At 34.2% G+C, this 22,905-nt stretch overlaps 2 protein-coding genes across 5 annotated transcripts; both read right to left on the bottom strand.

Annotated features, from left to right (window-relative positions):
- Window positions 1-1,445: 1,445 nt before the first annotated feature.
- On the bottom strand, window positions 1,446-9,121 carry LOC140820911 (negative regulator of systemic acquired resistance SNI1-like). The gene is made up of 16 exons (XM_073181290.1): window positions 8,884-9,121; window positions 8,730-8,796; window positions 8,453-8,546; window positions 8,281-8,367; window positions 8,118-8,198; window positions 7,884-7,955; window positions 7,284-7,365; window positions 7,157-7,206; window positions 6,835-7,044; window positions 6,686-6,756; window positions 6,531-6,600; window positions 5,280-5,345; window positions 4,835-4,987; window positions 4,246-4,379; window positions 3,919-4,022; window positions 1,446-1,595 (listed from the first exon to the last, which is right to left on the bottom strand). Exons 1-15 carry the CDS (start codon window positions 9,002-9,004, stop codon window positions 3,941-3,943), a joined length of 1,440 nt encoding a protein of 479 aa, XP_073037391.1. The 5' UTR covers window positions 9,005-9,121; the 3' UTR covers window positions 1,446-1,595; window positions 3,919-3,940.
- A 1,245-nt stretch (window positions 9,122-10,366) lies between these two features.
- On the bottom strand, window positions 10,367-20,238 carry LOC140820906 (uncharacterized). 4 transcript variants are annotated; one of them, XM_073181284.1, is made up of 9 exons: window positions 19,978-20,238; window positions 18,561-18,601; window positions 12,210-12,281; window positions 12,031-12,114; window positions 11,912-11,946; window positions 11,372-11,457; window positions 10,703-10,768; window positions 10,589-10,625; window positions 10,367-10,544 (listed from the first exon to the last, which is right to left on the bottom strand). In XM_073181284.1, the coding sequence occupies exons 1-8, from the start codon at window positions 20,042-20,044 to the stop codon at window positions 10,591-10,593; spliced, it is 486 nt and encodes a 161-aa protein (XP_073037385.1). In that variant the 5' UTR covers window positions 20,045-20,238; the 3' UTR covers window positions 10,367-10,544; window positions 10,589-10,590. The 4 variants fall into 4 exon arrangements, with proteins under 4 accessions (XP_073037385.1, XP_073037384.1, XP_073037382.1 ...); XM_073181283.1 differs by having other exon boundaries at window positions 10,367-10,540; XM_073181281.1 differs by having other exon boundaries at window positions 10,367-10,534.
- Window positions 20,239-22,905: the final 2,667 nt, after the last annotated feature.

The following is a 22,905-nucleotide window of genomic DNA, read 5'->3' as shown; positions in this document are numbered from 1 at the left end:
ATGTTGACTTATCGCTTAGTATGAGGCTATGCGTTATCACTCTTGGTTAACAACAGCTAACTTTTATACTAATGATAAATATTTGAAATCCTAACAAAACTGCTCATAATTCAAAATTTTTGCATCCCTTATTGTTATTATTATTATTGTAATAATTATAATTATTATTTTTGTCCTAGTAAATACTTCAAATGGCAACTCTGGAATTTATGCAATCACTATAGGCTGTGCGATGAAGATAATTGGCAAAAACATTCTATCATAAATTACAGTAGCTGTAAGCCTGTAAGTTTAATTTTTGAAAAAAACAAAATAATGTTTAGTTATCATCTATTGTGTTTTTAAAAATACTGAGAATTTTGATGCCCCGATCGATATATCATCTATACCATTCATGCATAATTCATCTATAATAATACGAGTCAAAGGTTCTTATTTGTTTCAATCTTTGTACTGTTTTTAAATATATAACCGAAACCAATAACATGCAAAGAGTGTGTGTGTGTGTGTGTGTGTACAGTACTATGATCATGGTAAGAGTGCACTTGACAAGTTAGATCTCAATCTAAGTGGTTCAGGACATCTCCCTTCCAAGGAGGCCACAGGGATTCAAATTTCTTTATGTATCGTTTGGTTCGTATGATAGGATAAATAAATGATATATAATAAAAATGATTATAAAATAAAAAATAAAAATAAATAACACATTTTATATGATATTTGACATAATTTTAACTTTTTGATTATTTTTATTAATTATTTTATGATTACTAAAATGTCATCATTATATATTAATTAATAATATAGATTGAATAAATAAATAAAATTTCTAAAATTAATTTGTTTAAAAAATTATAAATAAAATTAAAATATTATATTAATTATTAAATTTTCATTAATTTCAATTTCCAAAACAACTAAAAAATCGATTAACATTATAGAAAATAATTAAAATTTTATAATAACATAAATATGCATTTATTGTGAAAATTAAAATAGTAATACAAATTTGAATATTAAATCATGGTTAATAACAATTATACCATATAGCAGAAAAAACTCTCGTTTGCGGTTTGTCTAATATGATAATAATTAAAATATGATCAATAATAATTAAATTATTTATAATATTAGTCAAATTAAAAATTATATTTAAATATTATTAAATTTGTTGAATTTATAATTATTTTAAACTTTAGGATATTAATGAAAAATTTAAATTAATCAAACATCATCTCTTCTTCCCCAAAAGATTATATAACCATCAATAAGAGGATAATATTGTATACAGTGCGGGCCGGGTGAGGACTGAACAAACTTATCAAAATCTTAATCATGCACACCAAACACATGATAAGTGAAAGATTAAAAATCAATAACTCATTATCATGCACACCAAATAATACTTTAACGTATGGTATGACAAAAGAAATTATTGTAGACTACCGATAAAGAGTAAAATTATTCTTTCTGGTTGATGCCCCAATGATTAATGGGGTCGGGGTCAATGGATATACATACATAAGCATACAACAATCCTTACCAGCCTCCGAATGTTAGTAGTTCAGGTCGACAGGGAGCAAAACAAAGTTTATCTGCATCAAGCAATTTCGAAAACATTTTGCTATGAAAACTAGTAAATTATTACAAATTAATAAAAACAAATCAAAAACTATTAGTAAACTTTAGTTTTTAAACTAAACTAGTATTTAATCCGTGCGTTGCACGTGATGATATTATTAAACATTAGTAAAAAAATGAATAGATATTTAAATTGAAGAAATAATATAATTATAAAAAAATAAAAATAAAAACTATTTTTTCGCTAATTTTAAAAGACTTTCTTAAATACAACGCATGTCGATTAAATTTTTTGGCTAATAATCACTATCATATATCAAAATTTTAGATTGTGTTAGCCTAAGACAACCACCAACCTTAATACGTATTTAATTCTTTAATTTTCGAGAAGCTATATATTATTATTTTTTAACATGTGAAAAAATTATTTTTAAATTACATTCAATAAAATTAATGAGAAATTTTTTTTTAAAAAATTCACTAATTTCGTCTAAATCCATATTCACAAACAATTTTGTGAAATGGAACGTCTTTGACACATTTGAATGAAAACAATAATTGTTTCATCAATATCTTTATCCAAATGGATTGTTATTTTATATACAAAATCTCTTTATAATATACGCAACAGCCTATTATTACGAAAGAAAAATGAAATATATGATCATAAGTAAATTATGTATAAATCCGAAAAGTTATTTTATTAAAATTTACTATGTGCATTCTAAAACAATGTCAATAAATTTGATAAAGTATCTTCTAATAAGATATACTTTTTTTTAGAATTGGTTTAATCATTTTCATTACGGAACATTTTATACTATCATGTATACATGAACTTTATAATATAGAAGAAAATTATCACATTAGTAATACGTAATAATTAATTTTTTTAGAAATAGAAGATAATATTTTTTACTTCTCGATCATGAAATACAGATTTCAGACTTAATGTCTCGTTGTTTTCATATGTAGGTAGTTAGTTCATAACAACGAACAAATCTAAATTTAAACATTACATTTTGGAAGGATTCAACTCATATATGGTGCTGAAAAAATGAGTTATTTCATAATTCAATTTTAGAGTAGATAAATTTAGTAAGATAAATAGAATAAAATTGGTTTCTAATATAATATGCAATATTGCATTATTTATAATTTATAATTCAAATAAGGCATCCCAATGGACAAAAATTATATATTGGATGCTTTTGATAGAATTATACCTTACATTAACTCTTTCAAATTATGGAAATCTCGAATTGCATGCATTGTGTGTCAAACATTTCTGATTATTGATGGTAATATATATGTTTATTGAGAGTAATTTAATATCCATTTGAAACTCTTTTAATCTATCTCTTTTAATTTTTTTGTGCTCTCTTATTTGAATTTTAAATAAGACAATTCAAGATATACAATATACATATGGCTTTGGAAGAAAATTACAATGCATTAATTCTTTCAAATTAAGGTAATTTCGAAATAATATGCACTTGGGATAAAAAAAAAAATTATGATTATTAAATGATAATTGGAAAACCTTGTTATAATGATAACTTTTATCACTCAATCAATTTTATTTTTAAAAAAATTAAATAAACTAATTAAATATTTTATTTTTTTTAGTAAGTAATTTGGGTAAGAAATTACTGAAAATAGCAAAATATATTTTTGAATAATTACTTCATGACTGATACTGAATATTACAATCATTTGTATTTTAAATTTATTTATACAGTTTTTAATTAAATTTATTGATATAAGCAATGCAAAAATTTTAATGTAGTTAAGTTTTCAATAGAGTTTAGTTTCAATTTGAATAAAAAAAAAATAAAAAAAGATATAATACATAAATTATATTTGAATTAATATAAAAATTAATTAAATTAAAAATTGAATTAAATGAATTGATATAATCAAGTCAAACAATAATTGAAGTGATCATTTATTGCAGTACACATATTTCCAATATTCATGATATATCTTTCCTTTTTTAGAAATAATATTTTGGCGAGAACTTTCTTATTTTGGCAAAAACTCTACTTTTATATATATATATATATATATATATATATATATATATATATATATATATAGATATAAATGTTTTAATCGCATTTTGTTGAGAACTCGATTAAAAACAGATAAACCTAAGTAATTATTTTCATCCTATTAAAAACATGATAACCTATAACCTATCAACTTTTACTAACTATAGAAAGTCCACTGGCAGTTTCCTCACAAGCAAAAAATTGTATGTGCTTAGAATATAGATAGATTTTGTTCACAGCCAATTATAGAGCAAAATTAATGAAAAAACAAAACAGAAATTACCGATAACAAATCTTGCTAATATTTAGAGACCCTGTGATTTTGTTGAGAGGATGGTCGCAGCAGTAAACAGCACTTCTTTACCGATAAAGTTTAACTCCAAACTCCTGTAAGATTATATTTTTTCGCAAATTAATAGAACTTGAAACAATATGAGCTGACTTGATATCTGTACAGGTCCAACAATCCAACAGGAAGATAATATGATGCAATAAATTATTAACTTAACACGACTAGTGATATCATAAAGGTATTCCGAGAAACCCATGAAATATAAACAAAGACAAAAAGTATAGGAGCTGAAGCACATATGATCAGGTTGAATCTTACCGATCTTCTCTTTTAAGACACATAAAAGCAGATATTAAGCTATTGCAGATTTTCACTGAGGACATACTCTGGATATCTTCTGGGGAAACAGCACTACCATCAGAGGCACACTTAAGTTGTAGCGCTAAATATGCCTGAAAATAGTGCAATACGCAGTCATTTAAAATACACATCGGCGTTGCAACTCTTTTACACCCTTCAATACAACACAGAGGTGACAAACTTTAACATAACTCAGGCAAGAAAATAAGTTTATATAGGATTCTCATTTTATCTCATTTATTTATGGATTATTCGAACAATTACATTGTAGGACCGAGTGTTTGCTGCTTTAACAAAAGTTATAGTTGTTGCTAACGATACAAATCTAATCTTTCAAACTGCACAGTAGCTCAAAGACCCCGTTTCGATTGTTCTACCAAACGGAGACAATTATTACACTCCAACATACATGGAAATGACTAATGGGACATTACAGCTCTAGTTGCACATGCAGCCCATCATCTTAATTAGATAAAATGATCAATCTATTCAGGAGTTGAAAATCAGAAGTGTAGAATATACTGCCATATATGAGAGGAGTTATTACCTGAAAAGCATGTGCCAAGAGTAACTGAACAACCTCTGTGCAAATTTTTTTAATGATACTCCTAGTGTTATTACTGTTTGCCAGATACTTCAAAATTCCATCAAACGTCTCATCATTGACTGGACCATTTGACCTCCTAGTTTGGACAGAAGACTGCAACAAATCATACAAGGAAGTATGCAGTTAGACCTTGTTTGAGGACTTATCGCCAAGAATGGAGTTGATACTATTACTCGAATCTCTATAAATAATTTACTCTTTAATAGTAGTTATCAACATTCATTTACTTGCTTTAATATTGTTTTCTTAATCGATCAAAAAACTTCTGCACTCCTAACTCAGTTTAGCAAAATCATTTTAAAAATGATAAAAAGAAGCCAAAAAACCTAATTTACCCCACTTTTAAGTTCTTACACAAACCAATAGCACATATTAGTCGGCTTACCTTTGGAATGTACTTCTGGAAATATTGTATGATAATTTTAAGCTTCCATTTCGGTTCATCAAATACCTGCAAACATTTGAAAGTAAAATTCCAATATATTCATTATTCCAAAACCAAGTCACTATTTGATATCCACTAGATTTTTACCACTACAAAGATAAGAAAATAATTAAAAGCGAAAGCCCGGAACCATTTGTTATTATTTTCATTGATAGAGTAAGAAAACAAAATAAAGATTTATGACATGACCAGGAAGATGATAAGAGTTCTTTCTAGCTCCAATTTTTGTAGCACAAAACTAAATATTTAAATCAAATTTGAGGATAAAAGACACATTTGAGCTTATGCAGCTCAAATACATAATTTTTAAACATATAAGCAGACTAAATAGGATGTCGATGTAAGTCAGCTACAAAACTTCTCATAGGATTTTAAATTGCCCCAAGTCTAAAATCGTGCAACAATAAGCTCTGTATCAGGTATTAGCTCAAGCCATAATATCTAACAAGATCTACTTTTGCCAAGTGCACTGTTAGGGACTTGGCTGTATTGGGCCTTAATAAAATGTGCCAAAGTCATAGGCTAGTTAGTAAGAGAATTCTAGAAGTATTAACTTGAGGAAGATGATAAGAGTTCTTTCTAGCTCCAATTTTTGTAGCACAAAACTAAATATTTAAATCAAATTTGAGGATAAAAGACACATTTGAGCTTATGCAGCTCAAATACATAATTTTTAAACATATAAGCAGACTAAATAGGATGTCGATGTAAGTCAGCTACAAAACTTCTCATAGGATTTTAAATTGCCCCAAGTCTAAAATCGTGCAACAATAAGCTCTGTATCAGGTATTAGCTCAAGCCATAATATCTAACAAGATCTACTTTTGCCAAGTGCACTGTTAGGGACTTGGCTGTATTGGGCCTTAATAAAATGTGCCAAAGTCATAGGCTAGTTAGTAAGAGAATTCTAGAAGTATTAACTTGGGGAAAAGGAAAAGAGAATATAAGAGGAAGTTGGTTTGAGTGGGGAAGAGAGTTATTTTTTTATCTGTTGAGTGGATTCAGCAGCTTTGACTAAGGAAAATACTAGCATTTGGCTAGGGTTGTACAGAGAGTTTATCTCTTGGAATATTTACATTTCGTTTGCAATACAATATCATTTCTTAAATTGTGGTTGCAACATGCACCAGTGGCAAATTGAACTTCTCTAATGGATGTGTGAACTAAAGCGGGTGGTGAGGGAGAGATCACCTGAAGAAAGGAGCACCGGATGTCATTGTCATAAATAAGTTCATCTAAAATGATCTCCACGACTGGAGTCCTGCACTACGCCCAAAATTAAGATGTACCCCGTGTCTATAAAACTTCAGCAAAAATAGGTTTAAAATAATCAACAAAATTTGTACCTAACACCATCAGCCCTGGTGGTAAGGCCTTGCATATCAGCACTGCTGCGTGATGAATCCAACTCCATGACCTGTATATATGAAGTGTGTTCAATAAAAGATTAGTTTCCCATCCAACCACGTCTAGAATGAGAAGTTTAAAAATTCACCATCAAGAAAAATTTATTCAGGGCAGCACATGTGGACTTTTTTGCTTCAGGCAATGCTAATGCCGCGGCTGTCTTGCTTTCTTGTGATGATTCCATTGAAGAACTCTCGTGGTATCTCAAATCTTCAAACGACATGGCCTCTCGAGACAAGACATGCATGAGCGACAAGCAGTCCTTTATTAAACTTTTGTACAGAATTTTCCTTGACCCCTGCAATAAGATTGTATTAAACAGTCTAAAGAAAAGCAAAAACGTCTCTGACCACTTACTACAACTAAATATCACGTAATTCATATCTACATCAAGACCATGGATTGCATACCAGAAGCATGTTCACAAGTGACTCCCTCAAAAAGGTCCAGTTCAGTTCTTCTGCTAATCGCAAACAATAAATGTGGAATTTATATGAACTTCTATGAAATAAAATAGGAAAACAAAGAATAACTTACCTTTAAATGCACAATTTCGAGGTAGAAAATCTCCTTCAAGGAATATGATGAGATACTGAAGCAGTAGCATATTCTTCAGGTACTAGAATCAGAACAATTCAATTGGTGATCGATACACGCACAATTTTTCTACTGCATTCATTATTAGAAAAAAAAAATGTCCCCTCCCCCCACACAAAAAAAATCAAATAAATAAATAAATAGAAGTTTCAAAACAATGGAGGACTATAAGACTTGACAATCATCATTGACATCTGAAAAATAAGTACAAATGGAAAACTTGCATTAGCTGACGTATGAACTAACAGGAACTAACAGGGAAGATGGAATTGAGAAAAGCCATGGGTTGCTCTAGTAACACCATGCAGATAAAATCTCAGTAATTGAAGCAGGGAGAATTCCAAAGTATATGAAACCAATGCCAGAGAGATGATCAGAAGCACTAAAGAGATTGCGCAGACACCAGGCAATAAATGTCAACGGCTTTATATTATCATATTTATAGATTTTCTACTTCACACATTAACAACCTTTGAGAATGAAAGAAGAATACCCCAGTGTCAGCTATCTTTAAAAGTTATTTTCCCAAAAGTCACTAACCATAAGTTCCATCATTTCAGATTTTCTCACTTTATCCACTGTAGCAACTTCTTGTATCAGAGAATGAAAACCCTGAAATTGACAATTGATATTTTACTAGCTTCAAGAATTGCAAAATTAAGCTATTGCGATGGAATGTCACCAAAATAAATATAGACGTGAAGAAGTTTGTTTCCCTCCTTAACAATAAGACGTTTAAAAAACAGCATCAGAGAGATGAACAAATTTACACACCAAGGAGTCCACTGACCCTCTTGAGGGTTTGTTGGCTTCATTATTGTAAGGGTCCAACCCAAAAGTAAATGGCAGCCACGCCTGGTATAAAGTATCTTCTTTTAAAGCAGATTGTAATTTACAACAAAATAATCGGTTCATGAATCATAGTGTAATTAATTACCTCTTGAACTACAGATAATTTGAAAAGATTGTTTGAAGATGAAGATGATTCTGACTGTACTTTCGACAAGAAAACCCGAGGAAAATGCTACATCAAAAAGATCATTAAACCAAATGCAAATAAACAGAATATAGGAAACTAGGAATAAAAAAAAAAGTGAAAAAAACACCACCTTATGCAATTCAATGAGAAGCTGGTAACTTTCCATTATTAGATCTAGTGAATCCACGTCCTTTAGAATATGAAATATTGCCTCGAACATTTTCCTGTTCACCAAAATGAAAAATAAGCCAGTGGATGCATGTAGTAAATTCATAAATTATCAATCTATCTTCTCTCTTTTCTCTGTGCGTATTTCACCATTTCCCCAAAAGAGCTGTATAATACACAAACATGCGAATCAACTTCTCGCTAGAGACTAAACTTCATGAGAATTCCCCATCAAATACCTGGTAGGCGCGCTTCCATTATCAGAGAGAAGAGAAGCAGTCCGAACAGCTTCAAGAAAAGCAAGCCCTAACCAAGAAAAAATAGTCAAAACCCCAACGGAAAAAGACGATCAGAATCTTAACAAGAAAGAAAGAAAGAAAGGAAAAAACGCACTGTCATCCTTGATGTGATGACAGAATTTGGAGCGACTGAAACCGGAGTTGTCGAGCATGGCCATAGTGTTCTCTTCCATTCCTCCGTACGCCCCTTCGCCAGCAATCCTTCGCATCTCCATATCCCAATTTCCAGAGATTCTCAGAATTGAATCCTTAACAGAGGGTGAGAGTGGCCGTACAAGGATTGTTGTGCTTCATTTATCGTTGGTACGAAACCCAGTTTGTTGTGTAATTTTCCCGCCTACTCGAAACATTTCTGAGGTGGAACTGTTGAAGTAGAGCTGCCGAAATTGGGTATTTTTCTGAATTATTTTTAAAATATAATAATAATCTTCTATATTATATTTCAAATATATTTAAGACAATTTTTTTACCACATCTATTTTTAAGTGTTTTAAATTTTATCTTAAGAATATGTTTTCTTATATTTTATAAATTATATTATATTGTTCTATGCCTTTTTTCGTTTACCTTTTCTGTTGTTCTTAAATGTTAGAGTGGGTTTAATGTGAGACCGTCTCACGGATCATAATATGTGAGACGGGTCCACCCTACTCATATTCACAATAAAAAGTAATACTTTTAGCATAAAAAGTAATATTTTTTCATGGGTGACCCAAATAAGAGATATGTCTCACAAGTACGACCCGTGAGACCGTCGCAAGTTTTGCCTAAATGTTATATATTTGAGTTTTGGAGATATAACAAGTAAATTTATCGTGATTTATGAATTCAAATATCTTGAAAATCCAAATTTATAGTTTTTTTTAAAGAAAATAAACTTAAATTTTAGAGTAGGTCTCTTGTGAGACAGTCTCATGAATTTTTATATGTGAGACGAGTTAACCCTACCAATATTCACAATAAAAAGCAATATTCTTAACATAAAAAGTAATATTTTTTCATGGATAACCCAAATAAAAGATACATCTAACAAAATACGATCCATGAGACCGTCTCACACAAATTTTTGTCTAAATTTTATCCTTTTTTTACTACAAATGTTTATTATTTTGACCAAATAAGTGAGCCTTATATTGTTAGTGTTGCAGAACTTACAAGACTCGTGGTTTTTAATTAATTTTTAATCATTTAGTAAATCACTTTTTTATATATTTAACAATCATTTAACATAAAAAAAAATGATTTTTGAAACAATTATTTGAAAAATAAAAATAACATTATACATAAGCGATAAATAATATTTAGATGTTAAATTGAATATTAGCCATGGGTGTGCCACATCACTAGTATTAATAATATTCAGATGTTAAATTCCAAAATGTACACTTCATTTGGAGTAAGCCCTGTGCATCGATTGAAATTTAAAAAAAAAATAAATAAATAAATAAACAAACAAACGCAAAGCCTGCAGAAGAAGAAATCAAGAACAGCGTAGAAAAACATATCTCAACACTAATGATCAATGAGATGATGAAATCAAGAACAGCGTAGAAAAAATTCTGAACAAGTTGCCCACATCAAAGGAAAAGGGTATGCTACAACTTGAAGAATAACTGGGTATGGTTTTTGTCCGAATACAGTACAATGGAAGAGAACTGAAATGGGAAAAAGGTTTTAACATAACTAGCAGCATGAGAATATAATATTGATTACGTCATCTTCTACCAGCATATATATATATATATATATATATATATATATATATATATATATATATATATATATATATATATATATATGATTATTTGCGAGCTTCCACCTTCTTCTGTTCCTTTGCTGCATGGTATATAAGTAAAATGAGATCAGTTGGAGAGAAAAAGGGGAGAAGAAATCTGCGAGTTTTGGAGACTAACCAGCTTTCTCCTCCTCTCGTTTCTTAGCAGCTTCAGCCCTTTGCTGTCGTATAAGGGCCAGGCGATCTGCAAATTATAGAAGAGAAGAATACACCCCATGACAAAAACTATTATTAGCTTTACCGAAAAAAGGTGAATAGTATTTAAAACTTAAAAATCGAGGACGTCTCGGTGAGTAGATGGCTCCATTTCAGATATTAAGATTAGATCAAAAACAATTAAAGTCAATGTTACTTCAAATTATCAGTCCATTTGAGGTGGAAACAGAGGTAGAGAGATTATTCGAGACAAAAAGGAAGGTTGAGGCTTGAGTATGGTAAAAGATAGGCATTCTATTGATTCAGATATTGAATTGAAACTCGCATGCAAGATCGACCTTTTTTGTCAGTTAATAACGAGAACAAATACCAAGATAGAAAAGATACCAGTTCAAAGGTTGGTAAAAAACGTGCTACTACACACGACACATTTAACAAAAAAGCTTCAATCCACAATGCAACAAAAGAAAAAGATTATTTGATAAAAAAAGAAGCAACGATTATTGCATGAGTTTCCAAGGCCCGTGTGCCAAGTTAGAACAAGCAAAATTGTACAGAGATAAGAAGAAAGAGAGTTCTAACACTCAAACAAGGATAAGGTACAACAGGGTAGCAGGTTGAAAAACATTACCCAAGTCTTTCCTTGCTTGATCAGTTTTCCCTTGTTCTTGCAGCTTCATGTACCTTTCATGAGCTTTCTGCTTTTCGATCTCCTCTCTGAGAACAATGGCAAAATGAAGAATATACAGGTTATTACAGTTGGGAGTATGATTATTCAGAGTGCTTATATACCCTGCAATGAAAATCTAAAGATCGGTATAACATAGTTCGCTCCACCACCTGTTTTTAAACTAGCCATATAGTCAGGGATCCACAAGGAATGACTAAAAAAAAGTGCAACCAGCATCTCACACCCCACCTTTTCCTCCAGAGACAGAAAAAAGTGAGGCTAAGCGAAGCAAATACGGAGTTGCAATTCAGAATAATACAATGTAGTAGGGCAAGTTCACTAGAAAATAAATTCTTTAAGCTACCTTCTACAGATTTTATCGAAAATATAAAGGCCAAAAGCGAAATAGAAATGGAAAAACCAATTAAAGAGAGAATATTTATAATCTTGTCTCAGAAATCTAATAGCAGATTAATAATAGAAACAACAAATATTCACAACCTTTCCCGCCTTGAAAGCTCAGTTGTTTTCTCCATCTGTGAGGCAAAAAAAAAACAACAATTAGAAAATTATAAAAGGACATCTCTTAAGTTAGTGAATGAATAATTGGAGTAACATACATCAACATCGCGTGCTTTCAAGTTCTTTGTCTTCACCAAATTAGGATTTTCAATCTGAATGACACCCTCTGCACCTTTTTGTTTCTGTCAACATTACTAAATGAGTAAGCATGTGTTCCAGTCTAGTCATTTCAACCGAAACCAAAAGTCTCAACAAAATCAAATCACAATGTACTAACTTCAGGTTCATCCTCAGACTCCTCTTCGGATTCAATATCAGATCTCTCATCTTCTTCCACTTCAGCCACTTCCTGTAACAATAGTCGTATATCTAAATTACGAGAACAAGTACAATTTATGCATATCTATTGATTTACAAAAAGGGGAGGAAAACATTTATAAATAAGATGTGTATAAAAATAAGGATGGAGTAAAAAGCAATAAATATTGCTGAATAACGAACTCTTAACTTAGCTCATTTAGTTGGATAGACACCTGTTTATTAGTATTTTAAATTGTAGGATTGGACTCGTTTATTTTCTGATTTGTTGAGATGAGTTGGGATAAATCTTTAAAAATAATTGTACTGTATTCCTTTGAACGATACGAGGGGGTGGAAGTCTTTATTCAGTGGAGTGGGGATTCGTCGGGTATATTTTCAGTTAGCTCATTCTACGAGTGTTTCTACTCTGATAATCTTTATCCTAAATTCAATCTTTTCGATGCTATCTGGAAAGTCCCTGTACTGAGCAAGATTCAGCTTTTCTCTTGGACAGCCTCTCTGGGTAAATTACCTATCTCAGAGACGATTCAAAAAAGATGCCCCGGGATTGCTTTGTGTCCAAGTTGGTGTGTTCTATGCAAAAAAGATTGAGAGACTCAGGAGTCAGGACCATTTTCTCATCCACTGTCCATTCACGTCCTCACTGTGGGTTAAAGCGTTGCAAGAGATGCGGTTGTTGTGGGTGATGCCTAAAACAACAAAAGAATTATTCAGCATGGATTTGGGACGGACTACGGGTAAGAGAGGTATTTTGGCAAGTTGTGGTTCAGTACATATGTTGGACGGTATGGTTGGAGAGAAACCAAAGAATTTTCGAAGAAACAGAGTCAAATATGGACAGATGCTGGGAGAAGATAAGGATTAACGTTGCCGTGTGGATTGGAATTCACAAAGAATTCAAGAATGTTTCAGTTTTTTGATTTATTAAGACAATGGGATTATGTGTATCACTAAATTTTTCCTTTTAAATTGTGGTTAATTAGGACAGTGAACTTCTAGTCCACTGCTGTAACACTTATTATTATATCATTAATAAAGTATTGTTTCCTATCAAAAAAAAGTATTGAAAAGTAAAAATTATAGAGATAGAATGAAAGAGAGAAGAAGGGCGACACGATTGAATTGAAAGCCGCTTGAGCAGAAATAGAATGAAAGAGACGGACAAATGTATTTAGGGATTTAAAAGCCTAGCCCAATTTATTTTAAATTATTTTCTTTTTAGTCCTTAAAAATTTTAATTTTTTTAATTAACCCGTAAAACTTTTAAATATTTGCAATTTTGCCCAAACGTATCCGAAAAACGTATCCATGCCATATCCATGGTGTGTCCTCGCCGTGTCCAAAACGTATCCGGCTGGCCAACCCTAAACAAAGTCAACAACACGGATTTTGAGGTATCCGACACGCGTATCCACGTGTCGTATCCGTATCCGTATCCGATACTTTAAAAAACAATTTAAGGTATCTGTGCTACATAGTTCATGAGTAACAATATATAAGTTCAAAGTATATAAAACCTCAATTCTAAAACTAGAAAAATGAAATCTAAAATTCACCTCGTCTTCTTCATCAAGATCAAGATAATCTTGTTCATTTGAAATTGCATAATGCTCAGCATCATTCTCTACTTCATTTTCTTCATCAAAGTCGAATCCATCCTCTTCATCAACAAGATTATGTGTAATAGATGTTCCTATAGGCTTTTCCCACTAGACTTAGATGTGGACGCCTTCGAGCTTCCAGTAGGTGTACATGTGGCCGTCATTGAGGCCTGCGTATATGTAGGGGACGCCTTCAAGACCCCTTTGGATTTCCTCAATGTATAAAGAGCTCCATCTCCTCCAACAACATCTGCAACATCTTGCCAAGTCAAATCATCACCTTCGTGAACAAAGTCATGTTTTTCATCCTTCAGTCTCCCTACCAACCATTCATTTTCATCATCTACTTAGCACAATATGATAGGATTGATGGTATCACGACTATCATATCTAAGCCTCAGAACTCTGTTGTACTTAATGAACACCAAATCATTCAGGCGTTTTGCTCCAATCTGTTCTTTTTTCTTGGAATGAAGCTGCATTTATTTATATAAGTTCGACGAGCCACGAACAACAGAAGAGGAGAAGCAGTGGAGAATCATAGGGTTTATGTTAGGGTTGATTGGGAGATGCGGAGAAGATTGAAACAGAAAAGGAAAGGCAGCGTTGAATAGAAAATTAGAAATAGAACTGAGCCTAAAAATTGTGCAAAATATGCCTACAAAACACGTGTTACTTTAAAAAAATGTTTTGTAGCTTTGCTACGATAGCGACGCGAGCTATCGTCTCAAACGCTATTTTGATTATAGCGACAATGGCGCTCGCTACTTCGAAGATTGCAATGCGCATAATGTCCCATAGCCACGGATCGCTACTGATAAATATGCTTGTACATACTGCATGGCCATAACTATTTACAATGGTCTTAATATGTGATGATGTTTATATGCGGAAAGAGAAATAAGACTCCATCTCTAACAGTTCGACTAGTCCAGATTCCACAGATCCCAAGTTTCGGGCCAGGTGCGTCCGATCACATGACTGGGGATTGGTAATTTTTTCACTATTTCTGTCTGCCCTTGCTTGTAATATTCTGTTAGTTAGTAGGCTCAATAAGGATCTCAATTGTAGCAATAAATCCGGGGGTTGATTCTTGTGCTTTCCAGGATTTGGCGTCAGAGAATACGATCGGAAGTGTTGAGCTTTGTGCAGGATAATATCTTCTCAAGATGGAGGTTCCCGAGAGTCACCTACCCAAGAGTGTTCCTAATTACTCCTTGTCTCACTTTGTTTCTACTTTGAATTCAATAAGGATAATGATATTTTATTATGGCATTATGCCATTACCATTTAGGACATCCGAATTTTTTGTACCTTTCAAATTTATTTCCATTATTATTCAATAATAAAAGTTCTTCTCTAAAGTGTGATATTTGTCAAGTGTCTAAACATTCCCGTACAACTTTCACGCTTAACCGTTATAAACCATTTACATCTTTCTCCCTCATACACAGTGATATCTGGGGTCCCTCAAACGTAACAAATCTTAGTGGCACATGCTGGTTTATCCTATTTGTTGACGATCATATGTGTATATCATGGGTTTTCCTAATGAAAAATAAATCCCAAACAGCTCAAATTTGCAAAAAATTCATTCCGTGATCCAAACCCAATTCTATACCCAAATTAAACTCCTACAAACTGATAGAGCGCGTGGCTAATTCAAATATATTTTGGGTGGGTACCTACAAACACATGGAATCATACACCAGCTCGTGTTAACACATCGCAACAAAATAAGGTCTCTGAGCACAAAAACTGTCTCATCCTTTAAGTCACCTGTTACTTACTTTTTACCCAAAATCGCCCTACATTGCCACTAGGAATGTCATTCTGACAGCCACTTATCTTATCAATAGGATGCCTTCAAAGGTTACTCAATTTTCAAACTCACATTCAAACTTTCTTTAAATAAATCTCTTCCTGCCTCACATCTCAATAACTATATCTCTTTTAAGGTTTTTGGATGTTCATCCTTCATTCACATACATTCCCATAATCGCGGCAAACTTGAACCACGTCCTATCAAGTGCATCTTCCCTGGTGACTCTCCGAATCAGAAAGGCTACAAATGTTATTCCTATGTCAACAAAAATTATTACAACTCCATGATTTCACTTTTTTTGAATCCGGACCATTCTACCCCAATTCCTTGGTTCAGGAGGAGACTTCCAATATTGAACCACAAAATTGGGAATCCATACCACAATCCAATCCACACATCGAAACACAAGAACTTGATACTTCACATGTTCCAACACAAGTCCCTCATAAACTAAACATCAATGAGCCACCTCTTACCTATTCACGAAGAGACCATCCTCTTCTAGAGAATATACAAACTCATGCGCAAACTCAACCTATCCCAGAATGTTCCCCACTGCAAAATTCAGGTTAAAACACACAAGATGTAGTTGATTCATATACTCCTGTGATTGAGAATATGGAACATGATAACAGACTCATTGCATTGAGGAAAGGAGTCCAAAACTGTACGTTGCATCCCATAGGTAACTTTGTCTCACTTGAATGTTTTTGCTACTGCTTACCATGCATTTCTTTCCGACATAGACCAAGTTCAAGCTCCATCCACCATTGACGGGGCACTAAAAGACCCTAAGTCGAAAATTGGCATCTTTGAAGAGATTAGGGCAGTGGAAAAGAATGATACATGGGAAATCACCGACTTGTCGCCTGGGAAGAAACCAGGTGGATGCAGATGGATCTTCACGGTAAAACATAAGTCTAATGGAAGAATAGAAAGGTTCAAGAATAGACTTGTAGCCAAGGGGTACACGTAATCATACGGCATTGACTACCAAGAAACTTTTGCCCCTGTTGCCAGGTTCAATATAGTCCAAGTTTTGTTGTCACTTGCGGCTAACTTTGATTGGCCTTTTTATCCAGCTCGACGTCAATAATGCGTCCCTCGATGGCAACCTTGAAGAAGAAGTATACATGAGTAATATACACAGTGAATAAGGTATGCTGACTATGGAGTTCTCTATACGGATTCAAAGAGTCACCTAGAGCATGGTTTTATCGATTCACTAGTGTTTTAAAAAGGGACGGTTACACCCAATGTCAATCTGATCACACATTGTTTTTACAGGTGATTATGTGGATGAAATAGCCCAAGTGAAACTCTTGCACGCAAAGGAATATGAGATGAAAGACCTTGGACACATTAAGTATTTTTTGGGAATAGAAGTGTGGCAAGACCCTCCCTAGGCATATCAATCTCACCGAGAAAATATGTCTTTGACCTTTTGAAAAAAACTGGTACATTGGGATGCAAGCCTACGGATACACCAATGGATCCAAACATCAAAATAGACATTAAAAGAGATTGTTCTCCAGTTGACAAGGGAAGATATCCAAGGCCAGTGGGCACACTAATATATCTGGCATATACATGACCAAAAATTGGGTTTGTGGTAAGTATAATCAGTCAATCATGAACAGTCCAATTGAGGAACATATGGACGCTACATATCAGGTATTAAGATATCTAAAAAGAAACCTTGGGAAGGATTGCTTTTCAGAAAATGTTCACTCCGAGAAAGCGAAGTTTACAGTGATGCAGATTGAGCTGGTTCTCCTACAGATAGACGTTCCACATCAGGGTACTGCACATTTGTATGGGGAAACTCGGTGACCTAGCGAAGGAAGAAAGAACCAGTAGTCGCTTCGAGCCTTGGCCCATGTAATTTGTGAAGGAATGTGGATCACGAGACTGCTAAGCGAATTAAAGGTGGAAGACAATTATCCAGTGAAACTCCTCTGTGACAATCAAGCAGCCATTAGCATAACCAAGAACCCAGTTCATCATGATCGTAGCAAATATGTTGAGGTGGATCGTCACTGTATCAGTGAGAAGATTGAAAGTGGGATTATCAACCTCAGCTACATTCCTACTCAGTAGCAAATTGCGGATATTTTAACAAGGGCTCTTCTTAGGCCGAATTTTGAAGAGCTGTGTTCCAAGGTTGACATAATCAATTCATATGGTCCAGCTTGAAGAGTGTATTGAATAAAAACTCTTACTTAGCTCATCTAGTTGGATAGGCATTTATATATTTATTTGTATTTTAAATTGTAGGATTAGATTGGTTTATTTTCTTATTTGTTCTTGATTTGTTGAGATAAAGTTATGATAGATCTTTATAAATAATCGTAGTGTATTCCTTTGAACGATACGTGAAAATAGATTTTTCTTCATAAACTACATATATATTAAAGAGTGGATATATTAATTATAATTAAAAATCAATAGAAGTCCATCACTTGGCTAAGTGAGCTCTTATAATTTGCAGATTACCAAAATCCTAAAAGCTCGTTCGATATTATCCTCGTGATGACCAGATTAATTACGAGTTATCCATGGAGAAGATCTCTACTACATTCGACACCATTTATACCTTGGCTCTGGTTCTTTAATATCTAGCGTGCTTAGGCAGACATAGCACATTTCACCATTCTATAATATAATCCATGAATAACCACAAGTGAATTGCCAAGCACATGAGAGCTATAAACAGCTAATATCAACTACATTGGTTAGATTTAAAGTAATATTTCCTCAGCATTGGTACAGAAAAAATAACATCCCAAGGTATTCCTAGCAAAGCTGGATAAATCAAACGTAACATATCCAATCTCAGCAAGTACAGACGTAGAGGGAAATCTAAAGCAATACAATTCACCTGTTTAAATGTGCGAGGACGAGATGCAGATGTACCAGCCACTGAATTAATAAAAAAAAAAAAGAACGAAAAAAGTTACATACGATAAGATTTCATGAGAAAACATTAAACATCATGAGGATAAACTTAAACACACACACACCATCAGACACATCCATTTCTCCACTGCTTCCGTGATAGAGAGGAGATATAGCAGCAAAAGAAGGCCCGATTAATACAATGGGCCAAGAAAGAGGCCCAATTAACAGGGTTTACACTAGAAGGCCGAAAGCCCGAATAGGGATTTTTTTTGTTTGGGGGGGGAGGTGGGGTCAGTTGCATTCACAAGGGGAGAGCAGTTAAAGTGAGTGCGGATTGTGAGAAGGGAGTTGGAAGAAGTTATTTTTGAAATTTACGTGCCTTTAGGTTGGGGCAAGAAAGAGAAAAGATGAGGTTCTCTTAATTTTCGCTGTCAATTTCATTTGAAATTCTTGTATTTAGTACAATCTATTTTCTAAGTTGAATAGAATTCATCTTTGCTCACATTATTCTCTCTCCATGTACACCAGCATCTAACCAACTCCATGCACTATCAATTTGGGGACATGCCCGCGCACACCTTATCGAATTTTCGTGGATACATGGAGAAAACAAACTAAAAAAATTGTGCGTGAATGAGAGATATTGCGTGCATGAGAGAGAAAGAGAGAGTTCTAGAGAGGATCATTTGACAAAGGTATATCTTCTGTACTAATAACTACATTAAAATATTATTGTTCCTTGAGTTCTAGAGAGGCTTAGTCAAAGGTATATCTCTGGGAAAGCCCAATCTATACAACTAAGTATTGTAATAATATTGTCGTGCCCCAATCACATCAACAGGTCTCAAACATAAAAGCATCTTAATCGATTAATCCAACATCAACAAACTACAGCACGTTCAAAAACCACTATTGAAGTTATCCATTCAAACCTATCAGAACCAGAAAATTAATAAATGTAATAAGCCTTCAGCTATATTATTTTTGTTGCATTTCAATCGACCAAATTTTGAACATAGATATTAGTATAGCCAGTCCCCGCAGTGGAACGGAAATACGAGGACTCCAAAACAATTAGCAAGATCCCGCATCAAACTACAACCTCCAAAGTATAAATGAAAGAAGTATAAATGAAGGAAGCGCGACAGGACTAAAAAGATATAGAAAGACACAAAACAAACACCTAAAAAACCACAAATACAGAACAAAACAGGATAATCCACGAACAACTAGTCAAGAAACCAGTTCAAGAATCACGACTGACCCGTCTTCCCTCACCAGTCGCGGATACTAAATCAATTATAGATCTTAAAACATCCCCCGATATAACGATAGATAGAACGGAAAACGAATAGATACACCAAAGAAAATGAGAATTGCGGGCCAAAAAAACATACTCATCTGTTCAGGCGTGGAGAACTGGCGGCGGCCGGTGGGCTTTCCCTTGAACTTCCCTCTTCCCATTTCAGCACGTGTGCTCTCCTCGATCCAAAGAGAAGGATTCCTTATCTGCTTAATAATCAAGCAGAAAAAAAATTCACGACCCTTTGGATTCAAGAAGCTAGCAGATTCGAATGGTTTATTCTCTCTCCCTTTGACTGAATCGAATTCACCTTTCTGTGAACCCTTTTCTATATAATTTGTTTACCCCAACTCCCAGCACCTTTAAAAAAAATTTAAAAAAAAAACTATTATATTAATAATATAATTTTTCAATAAATATTTTTAGCATTTTCAAGACTTTCAATGTATAAAAATTATTTTTGTTCATGAATCAGGTTATATCAGAGATCAAACTCATAAAATTATCTTGTAAGACTATAAAACGGTCTAATAAAAGTTTTTTTTGTTTAATATTACCGATCTTGGTATAGCTAAATAAAGTTATCGACAGTTGTTTTAGAATAATCGATAAAAAGATACGAATGATCGATTTTCATAACAAAACGAAAAATTTATAGTATGATTAACAAAAATAAAATATTACAAATTTCATCGGAATATATTATAAAACTAGATTGAGTCTCATGTGAGACCGTTTATTGAGAGTGGCAGTGTTAGTGGGAAGAAAGACTTCCTGAAAGCTAAGGGGAAGAAATTCAAGAAAGCTGGAAGTAGCTCATCTAGTTCGAGTGGCTCTAGACAGACTGGTCAGGTCCAGAGTTACACAGGACCCTACTGTAGCACTTGTGGAGGGAAGCATTCCACCGAGCAGTGCCGAGGAGTGTTCGGAAACTGCCGCATTTGTAAGCAGCATGGACACTTTGCCCGAGTGTATCCACAGAGAGGTGCCCAGGGATCCCAGGCAGCTGAGTCATCTGGATCAGCGGCTCAGGCAGGTAGACGATCTACTGCCGTTCATTCCTTTCAGCCAGCACCGTCTACTCAGTCACAGCAGAGGCCAGGAGGGAGCCAGACAGCGAGCCAGCCTCCTCGACAGCAGGCCCGACTATTCGCTTTGACTGAGGAGCAGGCACAGGATGCACCTGATGATGTCGTGGCAGGTAACTGTTTTATTTTTTGTTATCCTGCATATGTACTGTTTGACACTGGTGCATCGCATACTTTTATTTCTGAGAGGTTTGCATTGAGTCATGCATTACCTATTGAGTCATTGTCGGCGGTAGTGTCTGTCTCTTCTCCGTTAGGAACAAGTTTGATATCAGTGAAATCTGTGAAACCTTGTATACTGCAGTACGATGGACATACGATTGAGCTAGAGTGTATTGTGCTTGGTTTATCTGATTTTGATTGCATTATCGGTATCGATATGTTGGCCAAGTACCGAGCTACAGTCGATTGCTTCCATAAGATAGTTCGATTCAGACCTGAAATGGCTGAGGAGTGGAAATTTTATGGTAAGGGTTCTCGTGCTAGAATTCCTTTGATATCTGTTATGAATATGACTCGACTATTGCAGAAAGGAGCGGATGAATTCCTGGTGTATTCAGTTGATTTACTGAAATCAAGTCCATCATTGGCGGATTTACCAGTGGTGTGTGAGTTTGCTGATGTCTTTCCAGATGAGATTCCTGGATTGCCTCTGATGCGAGAGATCGATTTCAGTATTGAATTGATGCCAGGTACAGTTCCGATTTCGAGAGCTCCTTACCGAATGGCACCAATCGAGTTGAAAGAGTTGAAAGAACAGTTGGAGGATTTACTTGCCAAGGGGTATATCAGACCGAGTGTATCTCCTTGGGGTGCTCCAGTACTGTTCGTGAGGAAGAAGGATGGGTCGATGAGACTTTGTATCGACTACCGGCAACTGAACAAGGCAACGGTAAAGAATAAATATCTATTGCCTCGTATTGATGATCTGTTTGATCAGTTGCAGGGCTCTTCGGTGTATTCCAAGATCGATTTGAGATCTGGATACCATCAATTGAGAGTCAGGGAGTCTGATATCTCAAAGACAGCATTCAGAACCAGGTATGGACAATATGAGTTTATTGTCATGCCTTTTGGTTTGACGAATGCACCGGCGGTATTTATGGGATTGATGAACCGCGTCTTTCAGAAATATTTGGATGATTTTGTTATCATATTCATTGATGATATATTGATTTATTCAAAGAATATGATTGAGCATGCTAATCATCTGAGGACTGTGTTGAGCATTTTGAGGGCAGAAAAACTGTATGCTAAATTGTCGAAATGCGAGTTTGGCTGAAACAGGTTGTGTTTTTGGGTCACATTATATCGGGAGACGGTATATCAGTTGATCCCAGTAAGGTTGAAGCCGTGATTAGTTGGCCGAGACCTACATCTGTGCCGGAGATTCGCAGTTTCATGGGTTTGGCAGGATATTATCGACGATTTATTAAAGATTTCTCGAGTATTGCCAAACCGATTACACAGTTGACACAGAAGAATGCTCCATTTATGTGGACAGAAGACTGTGAATCCAGTTTTCTTGAGTTGAAAAAGAGACTGACCAGTGCGCCTGTGTTGACGATTCCTTCAGGCACTGGTGGATTTGTCGTTTATTGTGATGCATCTCACCGAGGATTGGGTTGTGTATTGATGCAGCAGGGGCATGTGATTGCTTATGCCTCGAGACAGCTGAAACCCCATGAAACTCGTTACCCAATTCATGATCTTGAATTGGCAGCCATAGTCTTTGCTTTGAAGATATGGCGACATTACCTCTACGGTGAGAAATTCGAAATCTATTCGGATCACAAGAGCTTGAAATATCTGTTTTCGCAATCAGAGCTGAATATGAGACAGCGGAGATGGCTGGATTTACTGAAAGACTTTGATTGTGAAATCAAATATTATCCAGGGAAGTCTAATGCAACAGCTGATGCACTAAGTCGAAA

The sequence above is a fragment of the Primulina eburnea genome, unplaced genomic scaffold (genome assembly GCF_022965805.1).
Source record: "Primulina eburnea isolate SZY01 unplaced genomic scaffold, ASM2296580v1 ctg291_ERROPOS245047, whole genome shotgun sequence".
Lineage (NCBI taxonomy): Eukaryota > Viridiplantae > Streptophyta > Magnoliopsida > Lamiales > Gesneriaceae > Primulina > Primulina eburnea.
The sequence above is the reverse complement of the archived record's forward strand: the minus strand, read 5'-3'. Positions and strand labels throughout refer to the sequence as shown.

Coding starts and splice junctions, on each gene's coding strand:
- LOC140820911 (XM_073181290.1), bottom strand. CDS start 9,004: ATGGAGATGCGAAGGATTGCTGGCGAAGGGGCGTACGGAGGAATGGAA. Junction 8,547..8,729: donor AATGGAAGCGCGCCTACCAG/GTATTTGATGGG, acceptor TTTGGTGAACAG/GAAAATGTTCGAGGCAATAT. Junction 8,368..8,452: donor TTCTCATTGAATTGCATAAG/GTGGTGTTTTTT, acceptor TTTTTGATGTAG/CATTTTCCTCGGGTTTTCTT.
- LOC140820906 (XM_073181284.1), bottom strand. CDS start 20,044: ATGGGAAGAGGGAAGTTCAAGGGAAAGCCCACCGGCCGCCGCCAGTTC. Junction 12,115..12,209: donor AGTCTGAGGATGAACCTGAA/GTTAGTACATTG, acceptor TAATGTTGACAG/AAACAAAAAGGTGCAGAGGG. Junction 11,458..11,911: donor GAGCTTTCAAGGCGGGAAAG/GTTGTGAATATT, acceptor CATTGTTCTCAG/AGAGGAGATCGAAAAGCAGA.